This window comes from Podarcis liolepis (genome assembly GCF_965112155.1).
Source record: "Podarcis liolepis genome assembly, chromosome: 1".
NCBI classification, from domain to species: Eukaryota; Metazoa; Chordata; class Lepidosauria; order Squamata; family Lacertidae; genus Podarcis; species Podarcis liolepis.
In genome coordinates this window covers 114,978,216-114,997,422 of record NC_139554.1, presented here as the reverse complement: position 1 = coordinate 114,997,422, position 19,207 = coordinate 114,978,216, and the positions used below count along the sequence as shown (strand labels likewise).

Here is a 19,207-nt window from a genome sequence, read left to right as displayed (position 1 = left end):
CCCCGTCCCAGCCCCGCGCCTGGGGGAAAAATAATTTCCCCCCTTTATTTCCCCCCCAAAAAACTAGGTGCGCCTTATGGGACGGTGCGTCCTATAGGGCGAAAAATACGGTATATGTTGCCAGGTCAAAAATGAGAAACTGATATCATAATATAGACTTCAAACTGGTTTTGAGTGATATTTAGGCCAACCTTAACATGTGTCATGATTCATGATGTGTTACCAGGTTAAAAATTATGAAACCAATATCACAGTATGGGGTTCAAACTGGTTTTGTGTGGCATATTATATATTGCCCAACCCAAAGCCCGAGTTGCAGAATGATCAACAGCACAGCATAGGAAGGCAAGTAGAATTGCAAGCCGGATTATAGCCTATAGAGCCAGGTACCCTCCCTATATCTGTCCAAGAGGGCAACTGGCAGTATGAAGAGCACATCTTGAGCTGCATACTGGGCCATAATATCAGATACCTGACAGCAGCATATAAGCAAGTACAGTCGTACCTTGGATCCTGAAAGCCTTGGTATTTGAACATTTTGGCTCCTGAACGCCGCAAACCTGGAAGTGAGTGTTCTGGTTTGTGAACGTTCTTTGGAACTCAAACATCCGACGGGGCTTCCGCGGCTTCCGATTGGCTGCAGGAGCTTCCTGCAGCCAATCAGAAGCCGTGCTTGGGTTTCTGACCATTTTGGAAGTCAAACGGACTTCCGAGGTACGACTGTACTCTGCTTTTGGAATTATGTTATCAGACGTATATTAACAAACTGGCACTTGGGTTTATGAGGAGAGGGAAAAAGCAAAGAAAACAAACTCATGCAAGCCAGTGGAATACTCTTAAGAATAACTGGAATACTCTTAAGAATAATTGAACACTTATCTTGTCGAGTAGGCGACCAGGTTGTTACCCATTGTTTTTTTTTAAAGGCCATGTGTTGGATCCAGAATTCACTCCTGTCAATGAGAGCACCCCAAGGGCAGTTGCATTCAGAGGATGCCCCTGCTAGTGGGATGGGAGGTTACTTTTTGCTAGTTTCCCCTACCCCTGCATCCCCCAGTGTCATAGAGGGTTGAATGACTTTCAGGCCTTTGGTGGCACTGGGGGTTGCAGGTGGAGGGGGAACCTACAAAAGTCGCATTGCCTCTGTCTGCTCACCTGTACAGTCCTCACCTGTATCAAAAGCCTTCCCATTCTATCTGCAGAAGGTGAACTCTGAATCCTGTGCCATGTTTTTTCTTGTACAGTGGTACCTCGGGTTACAGATGCTTCAGGTTACAGACACTTCAGGTTACAGACTCCGCTAACCCAGAAATAGTACCTCGGGTTAAGAACTTTGCTTCAGGATGAGAACAGAAATCGTGTGGCGGCGGCAGCAGGAGGCCCCATTAGCTAAAGTGGTACCTCAGGTTAAGAACAGTTTCAGGTTAAGAACGGACCTCCAGAACGAATTAAATTCTTAACCCGAGGTACCACTGTACCATGATCCCAGTTGAGTTTTGGGCATGGGGTTGCATCCAGAGAACTGAGCAGGAGGGAAATTTCTGCTGCTTCCGTTTGCAAATTCTTGCACGAGAGGAACATTCTAATAGATAGGTTCTGTATTATGCTCTGCAAGCAGAATAGCATTTTGGGATTTTGTTGAGTGAAAAATGTAAAAAAAATTGTTTGTGAAAGATGTACTTCCATGAGCTTAAGTTCTCCTTTCTTATGTGGGAAGCTACCTTTGGATCCAAACTATGGATTTTAACTAGAATTTGTCATTGGGCTAGCAACTGATTTACTGTGCTATTCTCGGTAATTACTCAGAAGTAAAGTTCAGTGGCACTTACTCTCTCTAAGTGTGTATAGGGTTGCAGCCTCAGTTAGGGCGAGGAAAGATGATAGATGTGTTCACCTACTTCTGAACCCAGGAATATTTTTCATTTTCAAAATAAAGTGTATGTGTGGGGGAGGGGTTTGCTACATTTTTAAGAGCCTTTGAATCTCCATCTCAATGAACTTGTTTTCTTGACCCTTTCTGGCGAAAGGTCTGAGTACATCTTGAAATTGATCGTGCCTTCATATAGGTATTTACGTTGGATGACGATGATGAGGCAGCTAATTCATAAAGGGATGTATTTGTGCATTCTTTATTGATCTCTCCTAATGGATGAGAGTTCTTTTTAACTGTTGTTCCAAACTGACTGGAGGCTTATTGAAGTAATAAAGGCTAGTTTAAAATTATCAGCATTTTCATGTGCCTGTGAGGCAGTAGAGTTATGGTTTAAAATTAACTTTTCTATTTTTAAAGGATAGCAAACAGGTGGTAGATTTGCCTATGCATCTTTCTAGGAAACAGGTCATTTTTTAAAAAAATCTCCTGCGGAATCCATAGCCTTCCAGACATTGTTGGACTCCAACCTCCAGCATTGCTAAATAATAATTATTATTATCATTTATTTATTTCATAAAATTTACACACTGTTTGATTGAAAAACCCTCACAGTTGTTGCAGATATGGCCATCTCTAATGGCCACTGGTGACGACAGTTGTGGTCTAGGAACATCTGGAGATGTTCCACAGGTTCCACATCCCTGCCAATGTAAGTCCTGCTGGTACAAGTGCCGCCTGCTGACCCAGCATGACCCCTACTCAGTTGGGTTGTGAAAGTTATGCTGGGCGATCCCTGGCTGAGCCAGGATGAAGATGTATTGTTGGTGTGGTCCAAGCTCACCGAGGACAGCCCAATATCTGTCCATTCCAAACTTGCTCTTCCTGACTGATTTTGGGTATGGATTGTGCTCTAAGTCTTCCTAGCTGATGCTGAGCTACACAAGCGTATTGGCAAGGCAGCTACAGCAATGGCTTGCCTCGTTGAAAGGGTATGGGCGAACGTGATGCCAATGATCAATACCAAGACGAAGGTTTACCAGGCTTGTGCGTTGAGCATGTTGCCCTAAGTGAGTTGTGGGCAACTTACAACCGCCAGGAGCGACGCCTCAATGCCTTCCACATGCACTGTGCCTGGATGATTTGGGGCATCATATGGCAGGACAAAGATGTGCTCTCCCAAGCTCACATTCCCACGATGTCCACGCTGGCTCGGTCATGTCCGCAGAATGGAAGATGGCAGGTTCCCCAAGGATGTGCTCTATGGGGAGTTGCCTTCAGGCACCAGGCCTGTTGGCAGACCAGCCCGGCACTATGTCTACATAGTGACATGAAGGCTGGCAACATCAGCCCTGCCATGTGGGAATTCCTTGCAGACAACTGCAATGCCTCGAGACAGACAATCTAAGTTGCGTTCCCATAGCAGTGACCAGAGGAGGAATGACTGGTGGGAGGAGTGTGGCGTTCGTACGGCGCCCCCGGTCGTCTCACGGACTATTGACCCGTACACCACTAAACCACTGCCACCAACCAGATTCCCCCTGGTAAAATCACTTCAGTCTCAGTCAGCTTCTCAATTAATAAAGAAGAGTGTATTTTATTTCAGACACAAACAAAACTTTTAAGGCATTCCAAATGTTGTTGCTCTTTACTTTCTTAGTCTTATATACCTCTCTCTATCTCTTCTACCTCCCCACACTCAAGAACCCACTGCCCTAACTATCTCTTTATTACCAACTGCCTTTCCCAACCAGCCAACCCACTAAATCCAACCAACTACCCACCCACAACTCCCAACCAACTCCTCCTCAAACTCCTCCCAGAACTGGTTTTATAGTCCCACTGACTCCACCCCCCTGGGTCCTGGCTGGGCAACCTGGTTAACTATTTCCCCTCTCATATCTGTTAACGTCACAAGGAGTGCAGAGAGAAGAAATGGCATGGAGCATCTGCAGCAGCACAACTAGATGCCTTCATCTGCCCCAGCTGCAACAAAACATGTCTCCCCTATATTGGTCTCTACAGCCACAGCAGGTGCTGTAACTCTCCAAAGGTTTGATTTCACCCAACAAACGTGCACTCCTCCATTGTCTCCCGAGACAGATGGATGCCAACCCAGACTTCCTATCTGTGGAGAAAGATCACACAGATCAGTCCATAAAGTTCTCCTCTCTCCTGTGAATAAGGCATTGATATGTTTTGCTAGCAAAGGACTTCTTTTCTCTCAGGTCTTAATTTCTACTAGCTAGGATGGCCGGAGGTCAAAGTTTCATGTGTTGTCCACCTTCATGCTGCAAAGCAGGCAATCTGTACGGGCAAAATAACAAGAATATTGTGCTTGCATCAGGTATGCATGTTTGGGAAAAATAGACATGTTTTTGTGTTGGAAACAGGAAAAGGAAGGACCTTGGTGAAATGCTGCAAAGCTTACTGAGGTGCTGAGGTGTCTCTCTGGAGATCTACGTTCAATCTTTACATTTGTGAATAAAACCAAAATGCTCTAAGTCTCCAGTCTTCCAGATGAATCCATATCCAAGCCAGCACTACTCCTGAAGCTTCTCATTGCTTGGAGCAATGAGCATCATTGCAAGTCATTCTTGACGCTTCCCCCTTCAAACTAAAACCAGTTTTCATTTCTTGAGTCACCAGTCATGTGCTTGGCTTTCACCCTTCCCCTCCCTTCCCCTGGCATTAGTGTGATTTAGGCGAGATGGGCAAATAACAGCTAAAGACCGAAAGAATCTAGTTGCTGAAGGATAAACTTGGTTTGACTTCATTATTAGACAAATGATAAGTTTGTGTGGACTTATTATAACATTAATCAACCTGATGGATTGGAAATATGACAGAACTGAAGCAGCGTGTAATATTAGTGCCTATTATTCTACAAATTATGCCTTCACCTATTGTTCGCAAGGCAAGAGTCATGCTGTATATTAAAAAATGTTGTGTGCACATTTTCCCCTCTCTTGTTAAGATACCTCCCACCTCTTCACAGTTCTCATTGTTTTTCTTGCTCTCGCTAATTTGGAGGCTATTGCCTTAAATCCAAAGATCAGAAAAAGCATGAGTAATACTGGTGAGCTGTCCTTCATTTAAAATGAATTGATTGCTTTTATTTGGGTTTATAGCCAACCCCCCCTTCCAGAAGCTCAGAATGGGCAACAAAAGCAACCCCCTCCCAGAAGAAAAATAATGATGGAATTCGCTGAAGTTTCTCTATGCTTCTTCTGTTTAATCCTGACCCTCAGAGGCTATTCTAAAAACTGGTCATGAAAATCTTCTGAATGCATTAATACTTCCATCAGCTTTATGGACTGGCAACTCAATTATGCTATCTATTTGTATGGGTGGAATCTAGAGTGGTCCTTCCATAGACAAGAGACATAGACCTTCCGTTCATGGTGAAAACAGGGATCCTGTAGAGGCTTCCCAAGGAAGGGGGAAGGAAAAGATTTCAGTTGATTTTCCCTTCCATGACTCCCATGCTGTTCAGAAGGATCCCCCAACCTCTCCTCTTTCAAGGGGCACAGGAATTGTTTATATTATTATTAACTGTACTTATTAAAAACAAGCTTCTAAAACTAATTTTTCCTGTTCAGTACTCCGTAGAAATCTTTTGTGTTGCCTCTCTCATCTCCAGAATTTATTTCTCCAGGGTGCAAGCTTTGGTGTTAAAGTAATAAATGTTGTAACGAAAGAAAGTTTCGCTATAACACTTGGATATGATTAGGTTTTTTTTCCAGGCACATAGAGTTACAGATGTGTGTGAATGTATTTAATATTAAAGGTCAGGTTGCATTTGCGATACTAGATGCTTTACGGTCCCATCCAACTTTTCTGAAAAGACAGGTTAGTATATTGCAAAAAGTGGAAGGGGCAAATAATTATACACTAGAGTGGTTTTGTTAGTATTCTGGTTTCTGGGTCATGTAGAGAGTAATGTTTCTGACTGCAGCAAAAGCATTAGTTGTGGTGATTAAGTTGAGCCAATCATTTAAAGTTTATTTTATATATGAAAATGATTTGTATCCTGTGTATCCAGCCAAGTGGTATCTGAAGCAGCTAAATTGAACAGTATCTTAATTTTTACTCATAGACAACGCATTTGAATGCGGATTAGTTCAGTGTGCAATTCGGGGAATCAGGCCACCATGCCTTTTAACCACACACTGCAAAGTGTACGGCGGCTGGCAATGCTAGCATATCAGTACTGCTGATCAGTTGTTCAGTGATATGCATTCGTATGGTGCATGATGAATTGGTGAGACGCAAATTCTCAAGAGTAAAGACAATTTATACTTCCTTGTTTCCCCTTTTAATATAGCATAGCGAAGAAATGTTGTACGTAACTGCTTTTCACGGTGGGTTCTAAAAAGGCATCTTTCCCCACTCCCACAGTTTTTATTGGTTAAGTCATTTCAACATAATTTTATCTTTAAGTCGCCTTTCTGCACACACACAGACAAACAATAAACAAATGAACGTGCTAAAAGTGGCTTACCAGAAAGAAAACAGCAACACATCTCAAAATCAACAATCGGAGGAGCAATTTCATCATAACAGGAATAATGAGACAGCAGCTTAATAGCAAATATATCAACAGTGTACATTACACATCCCGGCAACAGCAGAAACAACAAGGGAGCTTGACAGTTTTAGTTTAGTCCTGTAAACGCACCTCCCGTGATGTTCCTCCCACATATACCGTATTTCATGTGAATCTTATCTTTATGAATGGCTCCATATGTGTTTAGCTTTCTGGACAACTTTTTAAAGTAAAGCTGGTTTAAAAAAACAACAGCAAAGCAAAGCACACACTAAACTTTTCTTCCACTCCCAAGTTGTCAGTTGTTCTTCAAATGTTATTCTCCTCCTGCTTCACTTGAAAGGCGCGAGCCTGTTAAAAATATTTTGGCACCTTCAGAAGGTGTACTCCCCCTGCTCATGAATGCATCCTCCTTAAGCATATTCTTCTGTTTCTTTAACGCTTGATGGTGTTTCATTCAAAAGTGTGTATTTTGACGCTCCCCCCCCCTTCATCCTTTTCTCAACCATTGTCAATATCAATTTGATTAACTCTTCTAAAACATGTCATCTTCGGCAGTAACCTGTTTGCCATTTTATCTAGGCTTCATCTTTATATTATCTGGGTTTTAATTTTGCAGCGCTAGTTTGCCAGGCCTTTTCCACTTCATTGAGGTCGAAACTGAATTTGGCTTAAATGTGCCTAACTTTTGCAGGATTGTTGTTGTTGTTGTTGTTTTTAAATTCGAATGGCATCAGCTGGGTGGGGAGCTGGTAACTGACAGGGTCAGAGAAGGGTGGAATCTTAACCATTTTGTCCTGCTGGCATATTGGAAGTCAATCCCTCTTCTGAAGCTGTTTGTAGAAAGGAGAATAAAGGGGTTAGGGCAATTGGATGTAGATGGGCTTACCTCTAGTGGGAGGGTAGAGAAGCTCATGACCACATGTTGTCGTGATTGGTAGGTATTTTGTGGTTTTGCTATTTTATATTGTTTTGATTGATTTATTGTGTTTAACATACTTGTAATAGTCAGTATCCAGCTAAACAAGTGCAAGGATTTCTGCTTGCGAAAGGCAACTTTCCCTCTCCTCTTTCCTGCCCCACACCTTTCCAAATCTGCTCTGGATGATTGGGGGAATCCCCAAAAGTGGTTGAGGATAGGGAGGAGAAGTTCTGTGGTGCAGATGGAAACCCTTGTACTAATGGATCTTTTTAGCTGGATACCACCCATTGTATCTTTCTTCTTCTGTTCACTGCTTGGGCCCCAAAGTGGTATATAAATCTATTATAGCAGTAACGTACTCTAATGGTTTGGCAGATGCGCGATTTGATGTGTATCGTATAATGGGCATGTTATGGTGGTTATATTGGAAAATGTTTGTTAAGGTGCAGATCTTGACTCCTCACCTGTCTAGGACAGGGTTTCCCAGACTTGGGTCTCCTGCTGTTTTTGGACTACAACTCCCATCATCCCTAGCTAGCAGGACCAGTGGTCAGGGATGATGGGAATTGTAGTCTCAAAACATCTGGAGGGCCGAGGTTGAGGAAGCCTGATCTAAACAGAGAGGGTTCTGGTGTTTTTTTGTTTTTGTTTTTAATAATAAAAACCCCTAATGACTAATGCTCATTTTGGCTTTTTAAAATTCTGAATGAATCCAATTGTTTTCTTTCTCCTTCTGCAGCTGCAGAACCTTGGCCTCAGAACGCAGCATTGTATCAGCCGCTGAAAGGTGAGTACTTTATTTATTTTTTGCACTTAACGGGGGGGGGGCTTCATTAAATATGCAGCGATGTAATTAACTGGAGCCTGGCGGGTGCAAAAGGAGGGGGTAAGTGGGGAGAAAGAACCTTGTTAAAACGAGCATCCTTTGTGGTGGTCGTCCGGCCATAGGTTTTTGCTAAACTTGTACCTGCCAATATAAGCCAGCTATTCATGGCCTTATAAGGTCCTTGGTTTATTATTGACTCATTATATTGGCTGCTGTAGGCAGTGTAAAATGATGTGGTTTGCAGGCCCAGTTGGCAGATTTACTGCGCCAATAGCTGAGGCAGCAGATTTTTGAAGTCTTGTGGTAAAGTGGGCTCCCGGTAAAATGGAACTGTTAAAATGTATAGGCTAGGATGGTTCAGGCTCCCTTTAGCAGCTCTTCATATATCATCAGATCACATTATGGCCCCCATTTGGGGCTCAGCAGCCTGCTACAGTTGTCAGAAGACTGCAAAGTAATGAAGACTAATAGGTAGCAGCCCTAGTCTTCTAAGCATGGGATTTTTATTGCTGTGTACTTGTCATCTTTCTTTTGTGTGACAGACCTAGACACAGTGCGCAATATTAACTGCAAGCTGGTTTTTTAATATATATATAGATTTCTGTATGCTTTTACTTTTTAGCAAGAGGAATTATGAAGTTGTTTGTTTTTATTTCTATTAGGAAATGAATAATTGCCCATTTATTTTATTTTTTAAAAAGAAAAAGCCCAAGGCATGTGCACACACAAGAACTTACTCTCTCTCTCTCTCTCTCTCTCTCTCTCTCTCTCTCTCTCACACACACACACACACACACACACTCAGACACACACACATATCGGTTAGGGATTTTAACTGTTGGGACCATACGATAAATTGCAGGGCAGAGCTAAAGGAAATATTTCTGAGACCACAGGCTTCCTAAAGCTACATTAATGTAATGGGGCATGTGATTCGTGTTAAATCAGTTTGTCTCCTTATGTTTGTACACCATTTATTTTTGCACCCCCAAATGATCTGCAATTATCCATTGGGGAAGGAGTCATTATTTCCAATAATTGTCCTGCACTTTATTTATTTATTTTACAGACGAACAAGTTTTGCTTTCTGATAATGCTGCTTGTCTTGCTGTTCAGGTAAAAGCATTGTTCTACTTTCCTACTTGGCACGTGTTAATGTAGCCGAGAACAACTGGCCCCATCCACTGAACATTTCATTAATGCATGCCCTACTGAAATGAAAAGGACTTTTGCACCGTTGTGTTGTACAGTGGTTACCTCAGGTTACATATGCTTCAGGTTACATATGCTTCAGGTTACAGACTCCGCTAACCCAGAAATAGTGCTTCAGGTTAAGAACTTTGCTTCAGGATGAGAACAGAAATTGTGCTCCGGCGGCGCGGCAGCAGCAGGAGGAGGCCCCATTAGCTAAAGTGGTGCTTCAGGTTAAGAACGGTTTCAGGTTAAGAACGGACCTCCAGAAGTACTTAACCTGAGGTAGCACTGTATTGTGTTCCCGTTGGATGTACACAGGCAATGCTCTTTTCTCTCTGGAGGCGTAGCAAAAATGTGAAGCAAAATATTTTATCGCACTTCAGCTGCGTCTAGACAACGTGGTAAGCCACAAACCAGGGCTTACTGTGAAAGAGTAGCATGCTTCCGAATTGTTCCCACCGTGATTGTGTAGCATGAGTAGAAATAACAAACCACAAGCCTTGGCGTTCCATGAGGTCCGAACCAGCCCTTGTGGTTTGTTTCTCTCCAAGTGTGCTATGACCCGGAAGCCAAGAACAAACCTTGGATTCAGATTGCGGTTTCTTTGAAAAGAAATGTCACAATCACTGTGCATCGCATTAAGTCCTGGCGCATGGTTTGCTGCTTCCTCTTGCATTAGGGGGAGGAACGCGCTGATGGATGATTGGGTAGCATGAACTCAGATGCCATTCTGTCACGGCAAGCCATGGTTTAGGGCTCATCATGGCATCCAAACGGGACCGCTGTCCCCACCTTAGGCATTGTCAGTGACATTTGGGCCAATGATCCATGACAAGACGTAGTTTTTGAGAGAGGAGCAGCAGGACACAAGGTAGCAAGCGGCAATATTGTCCCTGACACAGGATGAGCTCATGTATTTTATCCAGAACCGTACGGGTACAGCATTAGATGTCTTGCAATCTGCACTGACTCAAAGCAGGGCCTTAACTGTAGCTGCCCCTCATAGACTCATAGAATTGTAGAGTTGGAAGGGACCCCAAGGATCATCTAGTCCAGGGTCAGCAATCTTTTTCAGCTGTGGGCCAGTCCACCGTCCCTCAGACCATGTGGTGGGCCGGACTATATTTTTTTTTGGGGGGGGGAAATGAACGAATTCCTATGCCCCACAAATAACCCAGAGATGCATTTTAAATAGAAGCACACATTCTACTCATGTAAAAACACGCTGATTCCCACACCATTCACGGGCCGGATTGAGAAGGCGATTGGGCTGCATCCGGCCCACGGGCCTTAGGTCGCGTACCCCTGATCTAGTCCAACCATCTGCAATGCAGGAATATTTCGCCCAACCTTGTTTTGTGGAATATTTCTGCCAAAATACAACAGGCACCCACTAACCCCAGCCTTCCTAGCTGGATGAATAGGTCTCTGCTATGAGTGCCTGTTTACTATTGGTGTGTGGTTTTTTTAAATCTGCTGCTATTTTGCGTATAGTTTTAAACTATTTTTAGCTGTTTTTATTGCCCTCTGTCCATTGCTTTGGGATGTGTGTGCAAGGAGATAAATAGACAATAATATATCCATATACAGTGGTACCTCGGGTTAAGTACTTAATTCATTCCGGAGGTCCGTTCTTAACCTGAAACTGTTCTTAACTTGAAGCACCACTTTAGCTAATGGGGCCTCCTGCTGCTGCCGGAGCACGATTTCTGTTCTCATCCTGAAGCAAAGTTCTTAACCCGATGTATTATTTCTGGGTTAGCGGAGTCTGTAACCTGAAGCGTATGTAACCTGAAGTGTATGTAACCCGAGGTACCACTGTACCCTTCCATACCTGTAGGCTTCCCACTGATGTCATTTGGATATTTATCCTCTGCTATATTTTATAGCTGACCCACCCAAGTTCATGCTTTTGCAGTCAGAGGAGTATTTGTATACAAAATTAAACCCTTGTACTCTGTAAAAGTTTATATGCAAGAACTAGCAGCCTCTGGTGCCTTATTCAGAATTAAAATTGGGTTGGATGCCCAGTTTTTCCATAAGCATTTGCTGAAGAAGTGGTTTGGGTTAGCATTGCATGCAAACTGAGCCAAAGTCGAAGTGAAAAAGGATATTTTATGTACCATAGAGGGCAGATACAAACTTAATACTACTCGGAATTGTACTACAGTCGTACCTTGGTTGCCGAACGTCTTGCGACTCGAACGTTTTGGCTCCCGAACGCCGCAAACGCGGAAATGAGTGTTTGCGAATGTTCTTTGGAACTCGAATGTCCAATGCGGCTTTTGCAGCTTTCGCGGCTTCCGATTGGCTGCAGGAGCTTCAATCAATTGGCTGCAGCCAATCGGAAGCCTCGCCTTGGCTTCCGAACATTTTGGAAGTTGAACGGACTTCCGGAACGGATTCCATTTGACTTCCGAGGTACCACTGTACTTGGAATTTGAAACAAACAGATGTGAACCACCCTGAAACCTCTGTGTATAGGGTGGTGTATAAATTCAATAAATAATAATAATAGTAGTGTCTTCAGAGCTGAACAGCACTGTTAAAAAGGTGTTTTGTTTTATCTTTTCTCGTTTATAAATGGGGGGGGAGGGAACAGTGACGTAACTGTTTGCAGTGTTGAAAAAACAAAGTTCATAATCGTTTTGAAATGTTTCAATGTCCTGTATTAAAATGACACTCTTAAAACGTAAGCAAACTACGTGAAATGTAAAAAAGACCAAAAACCGAGGGTGATAGCCAGCCTTAGTCATACTCAAGAGTAGACTTCATGAAGTCAATGGACTTGAAAGTCTATTTATTGATTTTAATAGGTCCACTCACTGGACATTGATCTAGCACAATTAAATAAGAACTAAGTGAGATTTACAGCACAATCCTATACATGACTACTCAGAAGTAAATCCCACAGAGGCAGGAATCCTAGGCACATGTACTTGGGAATATGACCTACTGTGTCTGAACGGGAGTTACTTGTGAGTAAACATGTACAGGATTGTGCTTATCAGAAAGCATACAAAGATGTAAAGGTTTATTAAAAGCAATACATAACAATAAAGCCCAAAATGTAAAAAGTCACATTCAGAGAAATGTTTGAAAAAAGCAAGAAATTTACATGTTAGTAAAACTATGCTGCAATCTTTTTAAAAAGAGTTTTTCACCTTTTAATTAAAAAAGGGGTGTTAGATGGGGGAAGTGAATAAAGTACATAAATAATACTAATTTTGATGGGTGACACTGATCACAAGCACCCCCAATTATGGGGTGCAATTGTCGTTAATAATATTGATTTCCACTAATGTGGAAAGTGCTGTTATTTTGATAAGCAAATATTGGTGTAATATATAATCATTTTAGCTAACCCTTGGATAAAGAAGTAGATTACACCATTAAAAGTTTTAAACCCTATATTATAGTTTTTGGAATACACATGTGTATATAGAGCAAGTGTTAATAATTACCTTCATCAGCATAATAATCTTTTTAAAACAAGGTCCCCCCTCCCGAAGGAGTATATTGTTTGATTATTTCCATTTTGTTGTTCTACACATGTCACTTAGATGATAAATTAACCATAATATATTAAAAGAACTTCTTTATCTTCAATATTCTTTGGTCTGACAGCTGATAGTAGCCATGACTATAAATATGATTTCAACAGATATCTGATTTTAAACTTTATGGAACAATTTTCTTTGATGTAAGGGGATGGTATCTGTTTTAAGAATCTGTATTAAGAATACACTGCTGATTCCTTTAAAAAAAAAATACTTATTTTTTCTAAATAACAATATTGCTCCAATCTGTTAAAGTTAGTTTACTAGCTATTTTTAAGCAATGACTAATGAAAATATCAGTCTGGTTATCTCTTTCTGATGTCCAGACTTGCATGTTGTGGTGGAGACAATGGTAATTATTGTTTACTGAATTTATATACCACCCTATATATCAGGGCGGTTCACAGAACAAAACATTCTTCTTACATCTTGGTTAGATTGATGTGAAACTTAGTTGCGGTAAAAAGGTAAAGGTTCAGTTGTGGCCGACTCTGGGGTTGCGGCGCTCATCTCGCTTTATTGGCTGAGGGAGCCAGCGTACAGTTTCCGGGTCATGTGGCCAGCATGACTAAGCCGCTTCTGGCGAACCAGAGCAGCACACGGAAACGCCGCTTACCTTCCCGCCAGAGCGGTACCTATTTATCTACTTGCACTTTGACGTGCTTTCGAACTGCTAGGTTGGCAGGAGCTGGGACCGAACAATGGGAGCTCACCCCATCGCAGGGATTTGAACCGCCGGCCTTCTGATCGGCAAGTCCTAGGCTCTGTGGTTTAACCCACAGCGCCACCTGCGTACCACCCATAATGTGGAATGTGTTTCTTGTGGAGCTGCTTGATATATGGCCAGGCCATACAAAAACTGCCAGGTGCCAAGGCGCATTTCTCACCTGGCTATCAGCCAGTGATCAAGTTAAGATGCTTGGGCACCGGAATGGCTCCTGATGTCTCCTGGGTATCCATGGATCCCCAGCAAGGAGGATCAGTTGTCAGGGATTCTGGGAGCTGCGGTCCAATAACATCTGGAGGCCACCTTTTTGGGAAGGTCATCATTTATAACAAGAGCCCCTTTCGGACATTTGGAAGGAGGGAGTTTCTGAAACTATTTAGGAAGAGAGTGGCAGGCTTTGTCTCCCCACCCCTGGACACGTTTTGTCATACATCTGCAAGGCACCTATACAGTGGTACCTCGGGTTACATACGCTTCAGGTTACATACGCTTCAGGTTACAGACTCCGCTAACCCAGAAATATTACCTCGGGTTAAGAACTTTGCTTCAGGAGGAGAACAGAAATTGTGCTCCGGCGGCGTGGCAGCAGCAGGAGGCCCCATTAGCTAAAGTGGTGCTTCAGGTTAAGAACAGTTTCAGATTAAGACCAGACCTCTGGAACGAATTAAGTACTTAACCTGAGGTACCACTGTACACCTGAGCATCTGAAAGGGTCTCAGGATGTTGATTAATCTGTGGTGTTTTAACCCTTGTCTCTTTCTCTGAGTGCGTGTGTCTGTTAATTTGTGAGTTTCACTACAAAGGTAAATAAGTTCTGTTGCACTTTAGAGTGAATGGCGGCAGGGGCGGGGGCGGAAATGCTGTACGTTCAAATACTGGGATGCAGGTGACGCTGTGGTCTAAACCATTGAGCTTCTTGGGCTTGCCAATCAGAAGGTCGGTGGTTCGAATATCCGCGACGGCGTGATCTCCCGTTGTTTCGTCCCTGCTCCTGCCAACCTAGCAGTTCGAAAGCATGCAAGTGCAAGTAGATAAATAGGTACCACTGTGGCAGGAAAGTAAATGGCATTTCCGTGCACTCTGGTTTCCATCACTGTGTTCCGTTGCGACAGAAGCGGTTTAGTCATGCTGGTCACATGACCCAGAAAGCTGTCTGTGGACAAATGCCAGCTTCCTTGGCCTGAAAGTGAGATGAGTGCCACAACGCCATAGTCACCTTTGACAGGACTTAACCGTCCAGGAGTCCTCTACCTTTTACCTTTACCTTACATCCAAATACTGGAGTTTAAATGATCCAGGATTGCAAAAGCTCATATTCTACCCATAACTCTATTGCAGGCATATTAGTCCTTGTGGTCCAAACTTTGAGCTAGCTCAATAGCAAAAGCCACAGCCATTTCATACTGAGTCCAAAGTTACCCAAAGTTAACCATTCCGCTCTGTTTTTTTATTCCTACCCGCCAGAAGATTTAAGTTGAAAGCCAGCTTCAGTAGAATTCACAATAGTGGTTTGATATAGGCCCCAGATACCATTCATTTACTACCAAAGTTCAATTTTATCACTATTGAATATGAGAAATTGCAAAAAAGGGGGGTGACACCAATTAAATGTGTTGAATTTGGAATAGCTTCCATTTAGAAGCTGTTTCTTTGTATGTGAGGGTGAATATATTTAGTACCAATTCAATATGATCCACTTCTACCTTACTATGTGAATAGCTAACAGTTAAGGAAGGCTGCATGAGTCTACTTTAGGTGGTTTTTTCCCTCATTCTGATTTCTTGCTGTTTAAAAAATGGGATATGCTTGATAGTGTGAAAGTTTTAGGCTGCAATCCTAATCAGCTGGGCTGGCTTCTGAGTAGACATTGCACTATTAGTATTGTTTCAGCTGTTCTTTTTCCATATGTTTTTCCTGCTTGAAATCAAGGGTAGAGGAGCATCTTGAAAAATAATTCCCAGCCTCTATTTTTCTTGCCAAAGTGCAGGGGTTTTTAAACACTGGAGAAGTCAGGCTCTTGTCACTTCGCTTTCTGTGGGTTGGATCCAATGTTAGTCATACTCAGAGTAGAAGCACTGAAATTAATGGACGTGGCTAATTTACACGATTAAAATTATTGGACCTGTTTCTGAGTAGAATTTAATTGGATACAACCTTTTTGTATTTTTTTGCACCATGAACTAGGAACACTCTGTAATAACATTGTTGGCATCTATCTGCCAAACCTCCATTGAGGGACAATGGAGTGGGCCCCCGGGGGTGAAGTCAAACTGCTGTGTTAGCAGCACCGAAGTGACTTCCCTGGGGTGCAAGCCTGGGCAGTGTGTATGGATTTGAAGGGAGCGATCTCTTGTCAGGGGCTTCCTTATAGTGAGTCTCACCTAGCACAGGCAGTCACATCCCACAGGCCTTGTAGCCCCTTCTACCTGAGATAATTTGCAACTGGCCGTGCAGCAAATAGAGATGTTTCCGAGTACAGTGGTACCTCCGGTTATTAACTTAATTTGTTCTGGAGGTCCGTTCTCAAGCCGAAACCGCTCGTAACATGAGGCATGCTTTTGCTAATGGTGCCTCCCGCTTCTGCGCTGTCGGTGTGCGACTTCCGCTCGCATCCCGGGGCAATGTTCGCAACAAGGGGCATCTACGTCCGGGTTAGCAAAGCTTGTAACCTGCAGTGTTTGCAAGGAGGATGGTGCGTAACATGAGGTTCCACTGTCTGTCACCCTGCCACTAGCCAGCTGAGAGGCCCTTCTAATCAGCTGTGTAAGTCACCTGCCACCCCAGTCCTCTCAAATATGGGCCATAACATTACTAAGTCATTGCAACAGGATGGCATGGGCACTAGCCAATAGGAGACCATGATATTGGCACAACCGTATTCTACGCAGTGTTCCAAACTGCATTGTTTCCCAGAGTTGAGGGAGTAGGAATGGATGTCCCTGTTCCCCTGAAACAGAAACATGATTGAGGAAAATGTTGCCGTGTAAGAGGAAGTCTCAGGACGCATTTGAAGGTCAGCAGCTTGCTTTTTGTTAACAATGAAAAAGAAGACTGTTTTATATATTACTATGCAGGAAAAAAAGACAACTCTGCAGGCAACCTGGTCTTGATTTTACTGATTTGTGACTTGAAATGTGAATTTATAATTTCAACTTTGTGACCTGAAACTGTGCTTGTTGCTCTTCACCATGGAGAGAGAGAGAAGGAGAGAGGGTCTGAGCAGTATAATGAAAGCCTGACAATCTATTCTTTAACCAGAATAATAGCTGGAATTCTTCATGATTAGAAATACAGTATCAACATAATCGATTTAACAACATTACATTGTAGCTGAAAATAGACTGAAATCCCTAGCCAGGCATCCACTGTGTCTGAGCGAAACATCTTTCATATGGTTCTAAGATGAAATTACCCCTGAATGAATAGCATCTTCATTTATCTTCAAACCCTCCTCTGTGTTACCAGTGAGTCCACCCTTCTCACATTCTGCAGCAGGAATTACATTATACCATTATAGCAGCATTCCAGTGCAGTGTAAAATAGATTGTTTTGGAAAATGAACCTGGCTTTGCAATAAATTACATTTACAGGTACAAAGGAATTTGTTACTTTGTTTAAAGTAGTCACAAATACAATTAAGCTCTTAATTTATGTTAAACTACAAATGTGGCTATTACCATAACTGGATTAGGAATATAATCTGTCACTCCAAGTACGATACTGAACAGTTTTCATTTATAATTGCAGACAGACTTTTCACTTTACAGGGTCTGCTACTGCTTGATAGGAAAGCTGGAATATTTCGTACATTTGTCCAGGGTTTTTTTTTTTCCAGACACGCTTTTCCACCCCAGATAAATTGGAGAATAATCCCTCAGTTGTCATTACCCAGCTCCCCCTTTGTTGTGCTTTTCATGGAAGAGAACAAGAGGAAAAAGCAAATCCCCTTTTTTTCTCCCCTGTCACGCTGGCATATTCTGGAGCCGCGTTTAAAATATTACTCATTGTGATTTAACTTGAATCTGTTTCAATATATTTGTAAGATCAATAATGTGCAGCTTAAAAAAACCCAAAACAGTTTGGTACATGGGCATCCCATGTACCCTTGTTCCTTTAGGGCAGTGATGGTCAAACTCTGTCCTCCAGCTGTTTTGGGACTACAATTCCCATCATCCCTGACCACTGGTCCTGTTAGCTAGGGATGATGGGAGTTGTAGTCCAAAAACAGCTGGAGGGCCGAGTTTGACCATCACTGCTTTAGGGGCACATTCTCTCCTATCATTGCCCAACACATGTTTGAATGTTTGTGGAGATCCTTATGCTTTGCTACTGTGCATGAATCTATGGCCAGGGCACAAAGGGTGGTTTAGCCAAAGTGCTTCACTGCCACCTTTCTCTCCATTTGTGTCTCCCTAACGCAGGTGGCGCTGTCGGTTAAACCACAGAGCCTAGAACTTGCTGATCAGAAGGTTGGCGGTTCGAATCCCTGCCATGGGGTGAGCTCCCGTTGCTCAGTCCCTGCTCCTGCCAACCTAGCAGTTCAAAAGCACGTCAAAGTGCAAGTAGATAAATAGGTACCGCTCCGGCGGGAAAGTAAACGGTGTTTCCGTGCGCTGCTCTGGTTCGCCAGAAGTGGCTTAGTCATGCTGGCCACATGACCCAGAAGCTGTACGCCGGCTCCCTCGGCCAATAAAGTGAGATGAGCGCCGCAAACCCAGAGTCGGCCACGACTGGACCTAATGGTCAGGGGTCCCTTTACCTTTACCTTTAGTTTTCTATTGTGGCAAAAGAGCCCTCTCTGGGATTTGATCCACATGGCGTAACCTAGACAGGACTTTGCTTCAGATGTGGCTAGAAGAGGCCAAAAAGATTTCTCACAGTCCAGGGTTCCCCAATCCACAGTTTCAGATCTTAATGATTCTAATCCATTTGTGGAGCCAGGATCTAGCCTTTAGGCAGCTCAGCTGAGTAATGTTATGGGACACAGGTGCACGTCACCTTCCTATCCTATAGGCTGAGCATTCTTCATGCTTGACCACTGGTGGTGGTGGGGAAAGAGCACATTTCTCCATGCTTCATACGTTTAAATGCATAGTGGGCTGCCATTTAGTTTGCGGGTAGAGTTGGATAGAAAATAAAATCACAATTATTTGCAAATAGATTTAAGCCTGGAAGGATAGCTAAAAGTAGCAGTGTTTGCACTGGTTGTGTTCTCATTCATTCATTTTAAAGCTGCAGGAATCATTACTTCTGAACCAGGAAATAAAACAAAGTATGAAACAATAAATGAAAGACAGTAAGCAAAAACACACTTCATGTAAAAATATTCTCATTTTCAGTATGGTATAGAGAAAGGGAATATAATCGTCGCCAACAATTTATTTGCATGCTGCTCCTCCGGATTATGCTCAAAGCAGATGACCAAAACAGTATATACAAGTGTTAAAAAAGAGCTCAAGTATGTAAACAAGTATGTAAAATATATTTCATTATATCGAAATCCCTACTTGCAAGCTAGCAGAAGCGTAATAATTACAAAATTTCTTAAACATGTGAAAA

At 42.7% G+C, this 19,207-nt stretch overlaps 1 protein-coding gene across 1 annotated transcript in view; it reads left to right on the top strand.

Annotated features, from left to right (window-relative positions):
• MTX2 (metaxin 2) overlaps positions 1–19,207 on the top strand; it is a 39,939-nt gene that overhangs the window by 8,155 nt on the left and 12,577 nt on the right. The window contains exons 2-3 of the mRNA XM_083497381.1: positions 8,081–8,128; positions 9,237–9,283. Coding sequence (XP_083353507.1) covers positions 8,081–8,128; positions 9,237–9,283 — 95 coding nt within the window. The remainder of the gene's footprint in view (positions 1–8,080; positions 8,129–9,236; positions 9,284–19,207) is intronic.